We start from the raw sequence: 19,378 nt of genomic DNA on the forward strand, positions 1-19,378 counted from the left end.
TTTCTTCTTTGCATGAGGACAGTTCTCCTCAGCAGTGCTAGGGCTCAGTAGTGCAGACCTTATGCGGGCCAGATTCCCATTGGGAGTTTTGCCTGTGTAAGGACTACAGAATCAAGACCATGCTAAGTATAAATATCCTACTGGTACTTAATGTTTTCCCTTGATACTATGGAGCTAGAAATAAAAAAAGAGTGCAGATGGTGCCAATGGTCTAAGCCCATTTTTCACATGCTTCTCATCATGTTCCCACAAATCTCTGCATTTTTCTGTTCTGTAAAGCCAGGAAGAAAACAAATATATGAAATTATTAAGGGCGTAGTCCTGCCCCTTTTGAGGTCAATAGCAAAACCCTGTTTAACGTCAGGTGGTGTCAGGATTTCACCGTAAATCCATTAAACTATCATTATTTTTAGAACAAAATATGCTGAATTTATAGTAATACAGTAAATGTAGTTCTGTCAAAGGATTTTAAACACTGAGCAGTGTATCATGCAGGCAAACTTATCAGCCAGCTATCAACTAAGTACCCAATCCAAAACCTGTTGAAGTCTTTCCTTTGGCATCAATGGACTTTGGATCAGGCCTGGAAAACCTGGTCTTCCAAGATGGTGAGTGCTTTTAACTTGAATAGATGTGGGTGGGATTGAAGACATTCAGCACTTAGTAGGATCCGACCCATATATGTTGACAAATCACCCACATTCACAGCTTGCCAGTTAAAAATGTAGGATGAAGAGAGAGAATAATTTCAAAGATTCAATACACTGACCTTTTAGCTCTCCAGACCTCTTTTCAAATATATATTAAGTCACACACAAAATCCGGAGTTCGACCCTCTTTAGAAAATGTTGCAAACTTTCAACTTCAATAAAGCTTTTCTGACATGATAAGAATGACATTCACAGCACAGCACAGCTAAGCCAAATAAATGAATCAAACAAGCAGATGACATAACACTATCCAGAGCAGAGTTTTTAGATCCAAAAAGGGAGAAAAGCTAGAGAGGCTCCATGAAGTCTGCAGGGAAGATCGCTGTTGCTGTCTGTTTTATGTGAAAAGAGCTCATACACTGCCACGATGGGCAGAAGTTCAAGAAAGAAAGAAGGAACTGATTGTCTCAATTTGGTCTCAGGTGGGTTTTGATAACATTCCAAAAATCACTACACAAGTGCCGCAGCTCTATGTAGCTGGTAGTCTGCTCAGGAGAGTCTTTGTGGCCATTCAGGATTATGGTGCATTTACAGAGGTATGGCATAAGGGGTTATTCCCTATGTACTTGCACTGTCCCTGGCTCCAGTTAATGCTACTAGTTTCCAAACTTCAGGCTTACAAAAATTTAACCTCCAAGATAGCAAATGTATTCATTTGGATTATCCCAAAAAAACCACACTGTGATGATCGCAACTAATCTTTCCTACCCTTTTATTGTATCACTGAATATGAAAAGCTACTCTTACAGAAGAAAGGTGAGATATAGTAGTGTGTTGTCAGGTGCCTGGAATGGTTATTCAGTGCATATGATTTTCATTTTTGTTTAATGCAAATGAAACATTAATACAGTTCTCTCACTAAAAATGCATGATATTAATATTTCCCTCTCAGGAGTTGGGGCCAGATCCCAGTGTCACTGAGTCCTACAGGAGTGTTGCCATTAATTTCAGTTAGAGAAGGAATAACCTTCAAAATTTTGCAATACTAATGGGAGGCCTACATGCCCAAAATAGGGTGGAGGAAGGGGAAGGATAAGAAATGCCCAGACAAGCCAGCTACATCTATTCTCCTCTTTAGACATCTTTACACAAAATAGGTGCATATATTAAAACATCTCCAGCACCTCAAACTGGGAGCAGACACAAATATACAGCATCCAGTGTACAATAGGTTATCCATGGGTCTCCTTGATCTAAGTCAATATTTATTTACTCAATCCTGGCAGAGAGGTACCCCAAAGGGCATCATTACTCCTTCAGGTAGTCCCATTCCTGTCTACAGAGAAACACTAATATCTGTTTGCAAGATCAGCCCCATATGCTCAACAAGGTGTTGGTTATCTTTCTTTGTCACATAATATAACCTTTTAATTTAACCAGTTTCTTTTCTCTGCAGTTTATATTGGTCCATCTTGCCTCAGATTCTGCTCAGGGCGAGGACAATGTACTAGAAATGGCTGCAAGTAAGGGCTATAATAATACCAGAGTTGATGTGTTCACTTTTTGTCATTCAGTTTACTTTTTAAACTGAAAATTGAAATTATTTTCATTTCAGCCCTTGTAATTCTATAAAGGCTAAATGTAAAATCAGTTAATATAGCATCTGAAATGCATCAAATTATTAATACAATGTAAGTTTAATAGTAAATTTCTAAATGACTTTATCTAATAATTTTCTTTTATATTAAACCTGGAGAGATTTGGACCACCTATTCATTTTGAAATGTACTATATTACATGCTAGAAATTACAATGATGCTTTTTTATATTATTTTTTTTACTGGTAAATTGTGGCTTTGCCATTTTCTATTAAACTGTGCCACTTTTTAACAGACTAGTATATTTATATTAAGACCAAAAACAGCCTGGTTTTCAGAGGGGCAGTGATTTTTGAAAGTCAGGCTCCTTCAAGGTGTCTCGCTAAAACTCAAGGCTCTCAAAATCATTAGCCACTTTTGAAGATGATGTTCTAAATATTTTCTGGGTTCTGTTGTATTGTGTGGCATTAGCTGTAATCACATTTGATCTGTTACAGTTACATAGTAGCAAACTAATAATTTGACATGTGGCAGGTGCAGTAGGATCTTAGTACCACAAACAAGAAGTAGACTATCTCTATATTTTTATTTTACAATATGTGGATATTGACTTCTATTTAGAGGAATAGCAATTTTTTGACCCAAAGGGTAAATATTGACCAAAACAAATACATCATCCATAAGAATATTTTGAATACAGTATGACTTATTTTGAAGAGTCTCTCACTTTAGGTTTGAGAAAATCAATGGACTTTATTTTTAAGGTTTTAAAAGTTTACAACTGTTATGTTTGGTTGCAAAACTGTATCTTGATCTTCCACAGGGGAGAAAAAGGTTTAAAACATTTATTTGGGACTAATTATGTTTTTAATATATATTTCTTATAGGTGTGACCCTGGGTACTCAGGACCCGCATGTGAAATGGCTTCCCAGACCTTCCCCGTGTTTATTTCAGAAAGCTTTGGGAGCTCCAGGCTCTCATCCTATCACAATTTTTACTCTATCCGTGGTGCTGAAGTCAGCTTTGGCTGTGGAGTCCTAGCAAGTGGCAAGGCATTGGTTTTTAACAAAGATGGAAGACGTCAACTAATCACTTCTTTTCTTGACAGCTCACAGTCCAGGTGAATAAGAAAGAATAGTAATGTGCTATAAACAAACCTAGAGACTATATTTGTAATAGAATTTACTGGTCCTTTCATCTTCACTTTTTGTTTCATTTAACCTCTCTTGTGACATGAGCAAAATTATGGAACATTTTGTTTCATATTTTAATTTTGATTGTGTAGAATAAGCTATAGTCCTTTCATTTCCCCTGTTTTTTAAATAGCATGAGTATTAAACAGATATGGGGCAGTTATTGTATAGCCAGGCTAGAAAATATGAAATGTTAATATCAAAATTGAATGTCAGAGCCAAGTGCTAATTAATTATGTATAAGGTTGTATTTATTTGACAGCTTGTGGCAGCTGATTAGATCCATTCAGTATCTCCTCCTCCCCTCCAGTGCCTAATAAATAATTAAATGCTGTAATGATTGGCATTTTAAAAATATATATGCCACATTGCATTACTTGATTGTAAAAACCATTTCAGCTACAAACAACTCATAACTGCTGTTTCTCAAAATTTGTCTCAATTTTTAAGATCAGAAAATGTGATTAGGAAAAAATGCTATATAAATGGCACCCTTACCAATATTTATGTAATTCTGATCTAGGTTCCTCCAGTTCACTCTGCGCTTGGGAAGCAAGTCTGTGCTGAGTACATGCAAAGCACCTGATCAGCCAGGAGAAGGAGTGTTACTACACTATTCATATGACAATGGGATTACATGGAAACTACTGGAACATTACTCTTATCTCAACTATCATGAGCCAAGGTATATGGATTATAATTTCGAAAAGTGATATCTAAAGACAGCTAATATTGTGAGCAGTAATTTGCAGCAGTATAGAGTATAAATACATTTGTACTGAGATGTAGGGGAACTAATTTATACAATCTATACTGACCAATTTATTGTGTTACGGAAAATCAGAGTATTCTGAGCACCATATGTATCTGAGTCTTGGACGTTGGCAAGGAAATTCAGCCTTACCGTAAGCAACTTGGCTTCAATGTGTTGCATCTGCTTACACCAGCATTCGGTTTAGCTCAAGATTGCTTATCCCAAACAGAACTGAAGTTGTTTCCAGTATATTGGAAATCTGAGCTAAGGAAAAATGAGGAGCAGATGAGCATCAGAGATTTTTCCTTCATACAATCAGCCGTTGCCACTTTTCTGTTGTTAACACAACAAATATTAAAGTCTATATCATCCCCTCCTTGGACAAGTTCAAACTGTGGTGCCAAACCTGCAGGAGGTCTAGGTATGGTTTGAAATGTGGGTTACTCCTTGCTAACTGAGCATTCTGTGCCTTCATCTCCCTCCACAAACATTTGCACCAATTCTGAACACATTCCTTTTTTGCCCATTCATATAAAAACAGATCGTTAGGAACAACCGTCCAGCTTACATGGCAGAACAAATTGGAGCAGTTGTGGAAGAGTAGGAAGAAAGTTTCACAGTGAATCTCTGGCCTTGCATCAGATTAAAGGAGGAGGGGAATAATGGCCTCAAAGAAGACCTCAGATTTGCTTGAACCAACCCTATCCCCTCCCATGGAAACAGTCACGGAAAGGGAAAGGTTAAGATAAAATATGCACAGCATTAAAGCCACAGACATCCTACCATATAATTCGCTTGGGCTAGGAGTTTGTGGGCCCAAGAAGGAGGCGAGGGCATGATCTACCCATGAGGATGTCTCAAGTTCTTCAGGGAAATCCTAAAAATCCTGAGCCATCCAAACAGAAAGATGCCTCTTCTTTTTCAGCCCAGTTTATTGTACAGCCATGCTGCCATTGACTAATCATTCATGTTTGGCTACAGTTCAGGAAAGCACTTAAGCACAAGCTTAACATTAAGCTCATGAAAGCCCCATTGAACTCACTTAGGCACATGCCTGAGTGCTTTTCAGAATCAGGAACTTTTGTGCCTTTACACCCTGCATCCTAGCTAAGCACTAAATAAAAATTGCTGCTTTGGGTTCTTACACATCTATATGTTTTTCCCTAGTTGCTGACTATTGTTAAATTGTAATTAAAATGTACATTTATCAAACACAGATGAACCTATATCAAGGAAAGATTTGATTCACTCTTCCCACTAATGTAATAACTAGACAATAGAAAAGATGATTAAGAACATTACAATGGAAACAATTCTGTAACATTAAAAATATTTATTTGGAGTAATACATAGTATACCCCATAAAATGAGGGCAATTACTGTCTTTGATCGGATCTTCTTTATCTGGCTTTAATTTCTAAAGTTTTAAATATTTCCTAGAGAGTGGTTGTATAAACTCTAATACTAATAATCCTCCTTCAAAATTTTCTTTTGCTTCATTTATTACGGTCACATATATGTTTTATATGGTGCTGTTTCTAATTTTTAGATCCAAAATTACAAGTGTAGGATTTATATTTCCTCAAGGTTTTTAATATACAATGTTATTAATTTTTTACAATAAAATGGGCAACGCACATCCCAGTAACTGATTTTAATCAAGTTTCATATATAAATGTAGTAATTTACATTGGTGCTGTCAACCTCTTATCTATTTGATCATCAGTATAAGCAGTTTAGTTTCTGTTGTTCTAGCGGCACTAAGGACTAAGCTCAACATATACCCAATATATGATCAAAACATGCATGTTATAAAGGTTTTCCCAAGTTTTACTATTTATGGGAAGATGGAACAAATGAACAGACATGCAAACCTGAAGGTAATACTGACAATTATTATGATTAAGAACATGAAAAAAGCTTCACCTCTGTATGTTAAGTTGTCTAAAAATATCTACTTTTGGGTAACAGATGGACTGCTGTAAAGTTTGGCCGTCAATCTGTATCCAGAAATTTAATTAACCTTCAGTCATATGAAAAAATTACATATTTAATGTTCTGCTGGAAAGTGCATGTAATCTACTGCTATCTGACAGCAACATTTTTCTTCTCAGAAGAACAGCGGTGGTTTTTCAATATTAGGTATGCGCATAGCTTGAAAGAACGAGATCAGAGCAAAGGTCTCTCTGCTAGTTTTAAAAAAATCTGATGGTGTGTGGTAATGGTACTAAGAACACTTTTCTTCTCTGCAGTGGAAAAGTCATCAGCAAGAATTCCCCTCCTTTTTTATCTATCTCTTGCAAATCAAAGTCAAACAAGAGAAGCTGTTGTAAATGTAAATACACTAGGGTTCTGCCTGTTAACATATGCACTCCATAGCCTTTCAATGTTCTATTTGCCCCCTATCAGGGGGTGAGTAGTTTATTTTCACAGACAAGTAATTAGTTAAGTTTTTCATTATCATCAATATATTAGTAATGAGTGTAGTTACCACTTTTAGGATTTTCAGTTACTGCCAGCTAGGAATAGCAACTACTTATGTGAGTTGAAGAGATGCAGAAGGAATTAAATAGCATCAGAGTCAGCCACTAAAACAGAAATGTGTCCAGGGTTCTAAGAAAGTCCTACTTCATGCAGGCAGCTGCTCAGTGCTTCATGTTGTGTGCTGAGCAGAGTGTTCTTTAGTGGCCCATGAGTGTGATCTCTCTTCAGCTTACTTCATTTTTATTGGCTTGTAAGAAACAAAGTATCGTGCTCAACAGCTCTTTCAGCTTTCAGTGGAAGTTCAGCTCCTAACTACCATCTGTGCCTTGAAAACTCTACCCTGAAGGTTGTAGGTTTGATACTCCTTGTGGACAAGGATTTCTTTGGTGGGGAAAGGGCTGCTTTTGTGGTTAATGTACATGAGAGTTAGGAGATCCAGGTCTTATTCATGCCACAGACTTCCTGTGTGACCTTGTGCAAGTCACTTAATCTCTTTGTGCCTCAGTTTCCTCATTTGTAAAATGGAGATAATTGCTTAGGTTGAACATTGTTTTTAAAGTAGAAAATATGTATTTTCTGAACCCCTAACTTTACCAAGATTGAATAGATTTTTCGCAAACTTTCTCAAAAATGTATCTTTGGTTTGAAACCAAGGAGAGGAAGGTGAGCTGAAGTTAATTCCTTGTTTAGTATGACCCATTTAGTGCCTCTCCTCCCTTATTTAAAAAGTTACAAACTGAAAACAGGGCTTGGAATAGGATACTATCTCAGCCATTGAAGGGGCAGAACTGGCATGGTTCTATTATAAGGGGTTAGAGCAAGTCCTAGCAAAGAGGCCACACAGAGAGATTTTATTCTTCCTGCATGTTCAAGTGCTATGAAGTGGATAGGTCCTTCAATCCACTATACAGATCCCCTAGCAAAACCTTCCTCTCTCAGAAGGACTGCAGTGTCCATAGACACTATCACAACTCTGTGAGAAGATCCTACAGCATCACTTGACCACTAAGCCCTGGTCTACACTAGGTCTTTAGGTCGAATTTAGCAGCGTTAAATCGATGTAAACCTGCACCCGTCCACACGATGAAGCCCTTTATTTCGACTTAAAGGGCTCTTAAAATCGATTTTCTTACTCCACCCCTGACAAGTGGATTAGCGCTTAAATTGGCCTGGCCGGGTCGAATTTGGGGTACTGTGGACACAATTCGACGGTATTGGCCTCCAGGAGCTATCCCAGAGTGCTCCATTGTGACCGCTCTGGACAGCACTCTCAACTCAGATGCATGATTGTTTGCCATTGCTCTGACGCAGGGAGGGGCGACTGATGACACGGCTTACAGGGTTGGCTTACAGGAAGTTAAAATCAACAAAGGGGGTGGCTTTACATCAAGGAGTATTTCAGGCAGGACTTCACGGAGGGTTCCAATAAGAAATGGTGCACCTAGTTTATTGTTCTTATTGGAACAAGGAGGTTAGTCTGGCCTCTGATTGATACATGGTTAGATTTACCTCGCTGCACCTTCTCTGTGAGTGACTGCAGTGTGACCCAGAGGAATGAGTCCCCTAGACGGGGGGGAGGGGGAGTTTGCAAATGAGTACAAAACAAATCTGGTCTATTTCTTGTTTTGATACACTCCATCTGTCTTTTACATCTTTGGCTGGCAGCAGACGGTGCAGAAGGACTGCATGCCATCCACATCTCATGGCTGCTCGGCAGAAGATGATGCAATAGGACTGCTAGCAATCAGTATCACCTGCCTGCTCACCATAAGATGGTTCAATAGGACTAACTGCAGGACTAAAGAGAATGGCCTGATCAAGTCACTCCAAATTTAGTCCCTGCGCCCATGTCTGCCCAGGCACTCCTGATCGACCTCACAGAGGCGACCAGGAGCACCTCGGACATGACGATGACAGCTACCAGTCCTATTGCACCATCTGCTGCCACAAGGCAATGGGTTGCTGCTGCTGTGTAGCAATGCAGTACCGTGTCTGCCAGCACCCAGGAGACATATGGTGACAGTGAGCTGAGCGGGCTCCATGCTTGCCGTGGTATGGCGTCTGCAAAGGTAACTCGGGAAAAAAGGTGCGAAACGATTGTCTGCCCTTGCTTTCACGGAGGGAGGGAGGGAACGGGGTCCTGACGATATGTACCCAGAACCACCCACAACAATGTTTTAGCCCCATCAGGCATTGGGATCTCAACCCAGAATTCCAATGGGCAGCGGAGACTGCGGGAACTGTGGGATAGCTACCCACAGTGCAATGCTCTGGAAGTTGACGCTTGCCTCGGTACTATGGAAGCACTCTGCCGAGTTAATGCACTTAATGCACTTAGAGCATTTTCTGTGGGGACACACGCACTCGAATATATAAAACCGATTTCTAAAAAAACGACTTCTATAAATTTGACCTAATTTCGCAGTGTAGACATACCCTCAGTAATAGCAACCCAGTTGATGTTGCTGTCTTATTTAAATATCCATCCATGTTTGTTATAACTGAGCTATTTTTTCAGCATACCTCTTTCACAAACTGTTTGTGCTTGTTGATCCTGGATGCCATCTCATGAGCCTAGAACCTCAATATAGCTTTTCTTGCAAGTGTTTATCCTGACTCTGTGTGGTCTACATTTCTTTCCCAGTTCTTCCCAAAAGTCACTTGTTTAGTCACACCATTTGATTTTTCCTGCTAATCAATTAACATGTTATTTCTTTAAAATAAATGTGACATTGCACAGCTGTTTTAATGCATAAATTAGGCTTCACAAAAACAATTTAGCAAGTGGTTTTAACTGTGTGGTTTTGTGCAAAGATATCTAAAGGTACAAGACAATTTCACATATCACAGAGAACAAAAGAGTATACCACAAACCTTGAATAATCATAAAATCTGGAAAAAATTTAGTGCTAAGAGTATAAAATGATGTTTCCACTTTATCTGGCTTGTTATTGTATTTAAATTTCCTCTTTAAAAAAAAGAAAACACATGAGCCTCAGTATAAATTTACTGAAAACCCCTTTGCCAGCAATTAATTGTACACTGATGGAGACAAATATCCATTTTGCCATTCTGCTTCACATCTCACCTTGTATGTTGTACGTGGGCAGCATGGTACTAGTGATTTATGGAACTTTCAAGAAGGTGTCATTGCCGTGGCAATTAATGTATGCTTCCTGCTGCTGTATACAATAATTGCTCCTGGAAATTAGATATTATTCTTAATTTTCTTCACAGTTTGTCAAGTACAGGTTTGATGTCATAGCTGCCATGACAAATCAAGTGACCTTGCACAGCACAGTAAGCTCATGGGACTGGCCTATGATAAAATTTCTACACAGCAATAAAAGAAATGTGTATGCCACACAAGACTACACATAATCTCTCTGCTTGACAAGATTAATCTTGATTGGTCCTCGAGCTGAGAATTTGCTAGGGTCAGTTCTTCTAAGTGAATGCACAACTTCATTATATGCGGCAATAAAAATAAATTTGAAATTAAAAGTATTCCTACACTACAGAGTAGAGCGCACAAACCACATATGTCTTATCAGATCAAAACAAAATACATAGGGATTGAGTCATTGAAGCTGATGGTGGGAGATACATATCGCCCATCCCTGTACCAATAAGGGCCATTGTGTTGTAGCTCAAATCTCAGTTCTAGGGAAACAAGAGCTGTTGCATTCACTTGCCCTTCCTCCAGGTTTCTCACATCACATGGAAGGGAAGCTTTAAAATCTGCCTGGAGCTCCTTAGTAGCAGCATGGCAGAAGCTACTGTGGGGCTGTGCTGAATCAATGGAACCTTTGGCCTCCTTAGCTGCACTTGCTGCATCCGGCGTTAGGGATGTGTGGGTCTCTTGCAGGTCCAAGGTTCCATGGCAGAGTAGATGTTATGGCTGATTTTCCAACTCCAACTCCCTGCCCCTGACTTTTTCTGCCTTTGAGTCCATCTACAGCTGTAGAAACCAGTGTAGACCTCAGGCTGAATTTAACCCATAATTTTTAGATTCTGTGTGTACTTTAAAATAAAAATGAACTATTTTGGATTCCCACAAAACTATTATGTGTAATGACAGTGTGAATAAGAACTTGGATTTGTTTTTCAGAATAATTTCTGTGGAGCTACCAGAAGATGCAAGACAATTTGGTATTCAATTCAGATGGTGGCAACCATATCATTCTTCTCAGGGAGAAGATGTATGGGCTATCGATGAGATCATCATGACCTCCGTGCTTTTCAATAGCATTAGTCTAGACTTCACCAATCTAGTAGAAGTCACTCAGTCTCTGGGATTCTACTTGGGAAATGTTCAACCATGCTGTGGCCATGACTGGACCCTTTGGTGAGAATGTAGATCATTTGTGTTGTATTTAAGTAGTTAATTTTAATATAATAAGTGAATAATATACAAAGTGATTCTTTTCCTTGTACTAGTAAGAGCTAATTAATTTCTGTGTATTAATCTTTCTGGAAACTATCATTTCATTGTAATTATCCCCCATGTACACATCACTAACAACAATAGAATCAATGATCTTTTCTTAATAAGGAGAAAATTTTACACTGCATTACACAGAGATTTACATTTGATGAGAACTATGCACATACAATACACTTCCTGCGCAGTATGTTGAAAGTTGACCCCCAAATAACTACAAATGATAATATAAATGCATCTGAAAACTTCTGTTATTATCACTTTAACTCCATAATACAGAATAACCAGTAAAGGACAAATAGTTATATTTCTACATTTGTTTGCATGGACATTACAGTTATTCTCTGGAACGGGAAAAAGGTCTGCAATGTTGCAAGTAATTTTGTCTGGCATTACTGTTTATCTAGGCGTCTATACTGTGCTCAGTATTAGTATAAGAATTGCAGTCAGGGCTAGTCCTACATGCTTTCTTGTCAAGGGTGCCCCCAGAATTTTTTAACGTGATATACCTAGAAACATATGAAGAGCAGGGAAGGAGAAACAGCATATGGATTTTTATAAACTGATTCCCACTCATTCCTATACTATCCAGCCATTATCAGTTGGTTAATTTTCTTGTAGTCACCATTGCAAAATTTAATCTTAGGGAGGGATTTGAATGAGCAGAAGGTACTGTAGCAGCCTTTCAGACAAGCTCAGGGAAGGGATTAATGCATAGGGGAAGGCATGAAAGAGTTTAAAGTTTACTTTTGAGCTGTTGTTTCCACCTTTGAGTAATTTTCAGATCCAGTAGCTTGGTAGGATCTTGTCATCTTAGCTGGTATGGTATTGCCTAGATATACCAGTGAAACAAGTCTAATTAATAGCAATGTGACTTGAATAGAATCATTTTATTTTACTGAACAGTTTTTTAAATACTCTTTCAAATTTAATTTCATAATACATATTTTTGTGCAGTACTAAACAATGTTCTTTTTGTAAATCGTTAATATCTGTTCAAATAAAGTTGTGGAGTATCTTAATATACTACAGAGGTCAATGTAAGATAACAGTAGTTTAATTTCTATGCTTTGATCAAACCCCAAGCAACATAGTTTCATCTGAGTCTGAGCAACATTTTTAACCGACTATGGCTTTAATTGGTATAGATACATTTACTTTGCAAAAGTGCAATCATAGTAATTATAAGAACCCTCAAGGAAATATAAATAATTGTAGAATCCCCAAGGACACCTAGAACAGCACCGTAGGAGTTTTTTTAACAAGTACATTTGAGCAATCTGATTTGACTTTCTGATCAACTATCAAACTATAAGGAGTTGACTTGGCTATGGGAACAACACACAGTGTGCTCTGGCAGTGATAATGAGACTGTAGAAGCAGCTTTAACTACTTTAATAAGGACGAGGAATGTATTCACTGCTCATTAAAATGGAACAACGTGGCAGGACTCAAATTGTTTGCATGTTCTTAATCAAAGAGTTAGCATGAAAGCCCTCTAATGACATTGTTCTCCCTCTCTTATCATTAGACATATATAACATATGTGGTTTTTCAAGATTATATGGGAAAGCAAAAGTTCTGCTTTATTTTCCTCTAAGACCACATCAAAATTTTAAAATTGCAGTACTGAATTCAGTGTCTTATTTACAGCCATGTCAGTAGTTTTCTGTAGTGGTAAAAATGTTGATCTTTTCTTGTACCAAATAAATAAGTAAAGCTTTTGGTATACCAACATTTTGTTGCTGGATAAGTATTCTTCAGGCTCATTGTAAGATATGAACTATGCCCTCCACTGACCTTGTTTCTCTCGAGGGAAATTTTTAAACTTATAACAAGTCTGTACAAATGGCTGGTAGTTAAATTAATTATTGTTGGCTTTTCCCAGCTGAGAGTCCATTTGGTTCTCATTTTCTAACTCATGACTTTCCATGAGCATGGGTTGCTGTAGCACTGAGAGTGTTCTCCTGAGAATACTCTGACAATTGCTTTTTCATTAGAAAAACTATAGTCAATATGAAATAAATCATTTTACAGCATGTCATCCGAAAGCACATTTTCAGTGGAGAGAAGATTGCCTCTAATTGTCTGTGAGGCTTTCATTTCTGGCTCGGAATCTATAAATCTGGAACTATTTCTGCTTACAGTTTTGGGAAAGTTTCCCCAATAATCCCCAATTTTATTTTAGGAATATTTGCTTTTATTGTTTGAGGTTTTTTGTGATTATATATAACAAACAATCTAAATTTGCTGTTTATAACCTGTTTGACATCTGAGTCATATATTTTATAATAGTAAGTAGATTCAACATACGGAAGAGATCCAGGAATACACTGAGTGCAGAGAGTTTCACTTTCAAAAACAAATAAGTTGCACGCATCTTTTTTGCAGAATGGTCATATACACGCATGATTAAGCCCATATTTTTTTTATTATAGTGAGAGCATAATATGAACTCTAATATTCATTCACCTTTGTTTGTTTAACTGGAGGTAGTTATCAAACTTAACTTAAAGCCTTTTCTTTGGGATATTCCCATAGGTGTAAATTAAACTAGCTGCATATGAATAAATCATATTGGGCCAGATCATGAAACTATGATTTAGCCCATAAGGGAGAGGAAATGGCTGTGCTGTGCTGGGAGGGAGATTGTCATAATGGGCCAGATTCACAATCAGTAAGAAGTAAAACTGACTGGACAAATCCTTACAATGTGAGTGCATTATACACGATTGAGATTTTGCTTGTATTTCATTGGAGACTATTCCTTTTATTTTAAGCATCAGTTAAATATAATTAAAATATAATATGATGATATAGTTAGGGATTATCTATGTATATCAGACACAAGGGGATGTAAAATGCTAACACTTCTGTTTTCTTCAGTTGGAGCAAGATTGGGCCCAATATGGGAGTTTGGAGTCTGGCTGTTATGTTAATATTCTAGGTCACTTTAGCCTTATCACTCAGTTATATGTGGCTTTCTATTATTCCTGGAAGTACTGGCCTTGAAAGTGTAGTAAATCTGCAAATCCTATCACAATTTACAAAGACGATTGGCTGACATTCGTTGTGATATAATTCCCAGAAGTACCAATTAGTTCAGAGTGCTTGCAGGTAGAATGATTATTTTGAGGGTACATGTGGGTATTGGCTTTTTCTCTGCCTGCTCATCTGTAATTATATACATAACTAGAAATCAGTTCACAACTAATATTTATAAAACAGTGTTTTTAAATACACTTCATGTAGGTCTCTTTCTATTTATTTTTGTACTAGGTACATTAGTCTATCTTTCTATAACATCTTCAAATGTATTCCAACTGCATGTTTCCCCACACAAAGAACGCATTAACTATACTAGCAGTAGAGTCCAGCTGGAAACAGGTACACTGGAGAATTGTAGCGGAAAGTAGTGGGAAAGGAGGTAGAGATCATATCTTTAATGCTACTGTTGTTTAGCTGGAGGCAATTTGTGGGTGATAAAGGACTCCATGAGTCCATATTGCAACTTCCTCCAAGTGAAAAAAAGCTTTGCTTGGACAATCATAGACACAGACTATCCTCCTTTCCTATAGGACACTTCTTTTGGAATTTCATTTTAGTAATGACCTGCGAGTTAGATAAACCAAGATTCTCTTGTAAGAATTTTTTCTGGTCTATGTACCAGCATTAACGAAGAGGTGAAGTTTTCTCTGAGATCAGAGATCAACTTAAAGGGTTTAACAACGAATCCTGCAGTAGTTCACACAGTCAAGTTTCACACTTGGGTTGGGGGGAGAGGCTTTCATTTTAAATTCCAGGAATGGGGTGCATACACCCATCAGTTTCAGGAAGGAGGACTTCTCAACTAACATGGATAGGGGATCTTCAGATACTTACTCAGACTTACTACTTTCAATGTCTTTATTTTGTTCAATTGAACTATTGTGACTTTGCTTTACTGATCTCAAATTTTGCCAAACTATATATATATATATATATATATATATAACCCTCCGCTAATTCACTCAGAATAAATGCAGGATATGCAATACAAATATGCATTGTGGATATTAGTTCTGGAATGTATATTGGAGAAAGTAACTGTGCTTTTGTCACAAGGTGATGGTATTCAAATGCACTAACTAGTAATATATGTAAGAAAGACATTTTAACTAAATTCATGTTTTGTTATCTTCATTGTCCAGTATTCATCTGAAATTACTTTACCTACATGGTGAGCACTCTGAAGCAGAGACTTTCTTCTTTGTTGCTTATCTGTAGCATACCTGAAACTTGATTAGGGTTCCCAGACACTACTGTAACACAAAAAATATCATAATAACTTATAGTTCAGTGGTTCTCAAACTGGGGTCAGGGGTCTACTAGTGGTCTGTGAAGACCATGCCTGGGTCTCTTTCTTATGTGGTAGTCTGCAGAATGAAAGGTTTGCAGATGTAAAGCTGTAGTTAATACCACAATCTTTCAGAATGTTACCTTTTGAGCTATTTCAGAAATGAATTCTGATTCTCTACCTTATCTCTCAGTTTTACAGGAGATTCTAAATTAACCTCTAGCATGCGTTATGTGGAAACACAGTCCATGCAAATTGGAGCTTCATATATGATACAGTTCAACTTGGTGATGGGCTGTGGCCAGCAGTTTACTCCTCACATGGACAACCAGGTGAAATTGGAGTACTCCACCAACCACGGCCTGACTTGGCACCTTGTTCAGGAGGTAAGGCAGATTGGCTAGTAACTTTTATGTTTAGTGACATCCTGCTTTTCATAACATTTGCAAGAACATTGTCTGGAAGTCTGAAATACAAAATTGTGGAAGAAAGGGATTAATTTATAGAGGAAAAAATGGGAATGCTTATGACCACTACAGCATAGTGAGTCCCACCTTTCTCATGCTACTATTGTAGTAAGATATAGCTGCTATTTGCCAGAATGTGGTTTTGCATAAATTCTTTCTGCGTTCATGTTCAGTCATTCTGTAGACCCAAAGTACATCCCTTCTGGGGACTAGTAATGATATATGAAGCCTCTTACCTCAAGTCACTGGTTCAAATCAAGCCCAGGGTAATAGTGACCAACAGTGAACACCACCTCTGGCTTGTTATTTGCCTATGTGAATTGATGTCTCAATCCTTTTCCTGTAACAAAAGTGTGATTATTGCATTGGTCCTTAATTTGCATCCTTGTTGTCCATGTCAACAGAGAGACCAAACTCTGACTAGCCAAGAGAGTAAACTAACATCTTATCCTTGAGCTCCCTAGATGGCAGGTTTAAGGGAGTTTTAGAGAAGCATGTACTGTGCAGTACCGATCCTGCAGTTATGCAGGGAGGATTTCAGTATCCAGGACTCCAATCCAGCACTTTTCATGAGTAATATAAAAGTTTTTCTGTGTCATGTTGTGTCTTGATACTTTATTTTGGGGGGCAGAGTAGATAAATGGCAGTAGCCTAAGGTTTAAACAGTGCATTATTCTCACTTCAGTAATGTTTCATTGATTGAAATAGTATTCAGAGCAAAGCAATACATACTGTACTTAAATGATGTTCATGTCACTTCTACTTGGAAAGAACTGTAATAGTCTCTACACATAGATCCTACTGGCAGGTGTTTGGAGTTTGTCCTTTTCTTTAAGGAGAGATCAATTCCCTTTAGTTTTCAGTGTCCTTGTCCTGTCTCAATTGAGTTGAGTTCAGAGGAAAAGCCTGCAGCTGAATCATTTTTCCCACATCACCAAGTGTTAACATGATGAAAGGATAAGAGTGGAGGTTATTTGTGGTATGCTGCAAGGAGGTAATCTAGCCAGTAAACAAAGCACTAATTAATTAAAATGTCTGAAAGTTCTGTTTGCTTCTCACTAAATGATCAGACTGTGTTTATCAGACCTTTTATGAGAGATGAATCAGAGAAAATGTTTGGAAAATTGCTAGAAGGAACCTCTTTCTTAAGAAGAAGTATTCAAAATCACATAACAGAGCTATGAGATTTTTGGTCAGTATTTTAATATTTTTAATGGATGGCTGGTGTGATTTTAGATTCTCCTATTTCTCTAAAGATGATTGAAAAACAATATATATTGAGCTTCTTTAAACTTTAAGTACAAATATTCTCAGTCACTAAAAGTACTTTCAAGTTATGATTCTATTGTTTGTTATATAGCACCCAAGATGTGCTAGGTGCTTTCCATTTAAGTCAGGTCCCTTCCTTAAAGAACTCACAGTCTGAGAGTCCACACTGTAATGAGCTCCATGTAGGTGGACCCCTGCACCTGGGCAAAGCTCATTGCAGGATTGGGATCTTCAGATGAAATGAAGACAAAATATTATTAATTATTTCTTAATTTAGCTTTTAACACATATATAATTACCAAAAACAAACCAAGTTTTAACTCCTACTACAGAGTTACAAGTAAACATCTGAGTGTTATTTATATAAAGTAGTCTTCGAGCCTGTGACGTACTTGTAAAGTAGAAATGTATTATACCCATTTTACATATAAATCAACTGAGGCACAGCAACATTGACTAAGTTGGCCAAGATTACACAGCAAGTCAGAGGCAGAGCTGGGAAAAGAACCAAGGAGTACTGATTCCCAGTTTCCTGTTCTTTCTACTAAGAAATATGGCACAGAATAGTGAGAGTAATACTGAAAAATAGAAAAAGGGGTTATGCTGAAAAACAGCGAACAGTAAAAAGTTCTCGGAGAGATGATAATGGGCAGGAAGTTAAACCAAGTAGGTGAATTTTCAGCAGCAGTAGAATGAGGAAACTGAATACTTGTATAAATAAAAAGGGAAACAAACAATTTAGAAGATATTGTTTGAGTGCTGTACTATAATAGTGACACCAAAACCACACCCAAGAGTACTGGACACTGATGTAGTCAACAACTACAGGAATGATACAGAAGAACCAGAAAAGATAATGAACTTGCATTTATTTTCACTATAAAAAGAGGTGAGTTGAAGGAGGTGCATAACATTGTAAAAAGGAGGCTAGTAGACTAAACTGCCGGTGAATGTGAAGGAATCACATACAGGAGGACAGCAAAAGGACACTAAAGGGTTTTTGGAGAATTATACCAAAGGCGTCTGTGAACATATTGAAAAATATAATTAGACATCCACATGGAGGAGAAAACATCACATGGTAATAATGCTAGACAGACCTGCTGTAAATGGGCCATATGGTCTCTTCTATCCTAAACTGTTACTATTATGAGGTTACCAAAGAAAGCCTTTGGCTCGTCCTAGGATCCTTCTGGCTTTCAGTTCTTTGCTCTGACATCTGGACCACACAACCTCCGGATTCACTGAATGTGATTCACCTTCCAGAAAGAATTCAGTTCCTAATGTTGCCTCCAGATTAAACCTGATATTGAAATGTTTTATTTTAAGGAATGCCTTCCAAGTATGCCTAGCTGTCAGGAGTTTACATCAGCAAGTATCTACCATTCTAGTGAATTCATGCAGTGGAGGAGAATTACAGCCTTGTTACCACAGAAAACTTGGTAAGAGACTACATATTTTGATGTAATTATTCACTTAACCTTTACTTTTATCACAAGGAATAAGCCAAATCCTGCTGCCCTTTCTCAAGCCAATGGATGTATTGTCTGAGAAACGGCTGCTGGATTTGGCCCAGATACAATACTTTATCATTGACTATCTTCCTAACCTGATTAGATTGTGAAGTATTGGTAAGAACATCAAGTGTTTTTTCAAAGGACATAATACACACTAAAACTCTGATCCTTTAATGCAGTGGTTCCCAAACTTGTTCCGCCGCTTGTGCAGGGAAAGCTCCTGGCGGGCCAGGCCAGTTTGTTTACCTGCCGCATCCGCAGGTTCAGTCGATTGCGGCTCCCAGTGGCCGCGGTTCGCTGCTCCAGGACAATAGGAGCCGCTGGAAGCAGCGCGGGCCGAGGGACATACTGGCCGTTGCTTCCAGCAGCTCTCATTGTCCTGGAGCAGTGAACCACAGCCACTGGGAGCCACGATCGGCCTAACTCTGTACTCTCCATAGGCTGGCTGAAAGTCATTTCATCTGCACGTCTCTACATATTTTGTATAAAGTATCGGTCAGAAAATACTAAACATTACCATTCAAAGGCCAATGAACAAATAGTTAGATTATAATAGTCCCAAACCTACAGAGTGCTGAGTGGCCTCAGATGTCAAATTTGGGAGGCCCAAGGGCACTCAGTAGCTTGCAAGAAGCTTTTCACGCTTTTTAGAATTCAGGTCCGAA

At 38.0% G+C, this 19,378-nt stretch overlaps 1 protein-coding gene across 2 annotated transcripts in view; it reads left to right on the plus strand.

Moving 5' to 3' along the window:
• The window catches only part of RELN (reelin), a 449,490-nt gene that overhangs the window by 306,253 nt on the left and 123,859 nt on the right, over positions 1-19,378 (plus strand). For both annotated transcript variants that reach the window (XM_073328520.1, XM_073328521.1), the window contains exons 17-22: positions 2,107-2,173; positions 3,136-3,369; positions 3,966-4,127; positions 10,792-11,028; positions 15,654-15,846; positions 18,526-18,638. In XM_073328520.1, coding sequence (XP_073184621.1) covers positions 2,107-2,173; positions 3,136-3,369; positions 3,966-4,127; positions 10,792-11,028; positions 15,654-15,846; positions 18,526-18,638 — 1,006 coding nt within the window. The remainder of the gene's footprint in view (positions 1-2,106; positions 2,174-3,135; positions 3,370-3,965; positions 4,128-10,791; positions 11,029-15,653; positions 15,847-18,525; positions 18,639-19,378) is intronic.

This window comes from Lepidochelys kempii, chromosome 1 (assembly GCF_965140265.1).
Source record: "Lepidochelys kempii isolate rLepKem1 chromosome 1, rLepKem1.hap2, whole genome shotgun sequence".
NCBI lineage: Eukaryota > Metazoa > Chordata > Testudines > Cheloniidae > Lepidochelys > Lepidochelys kempii.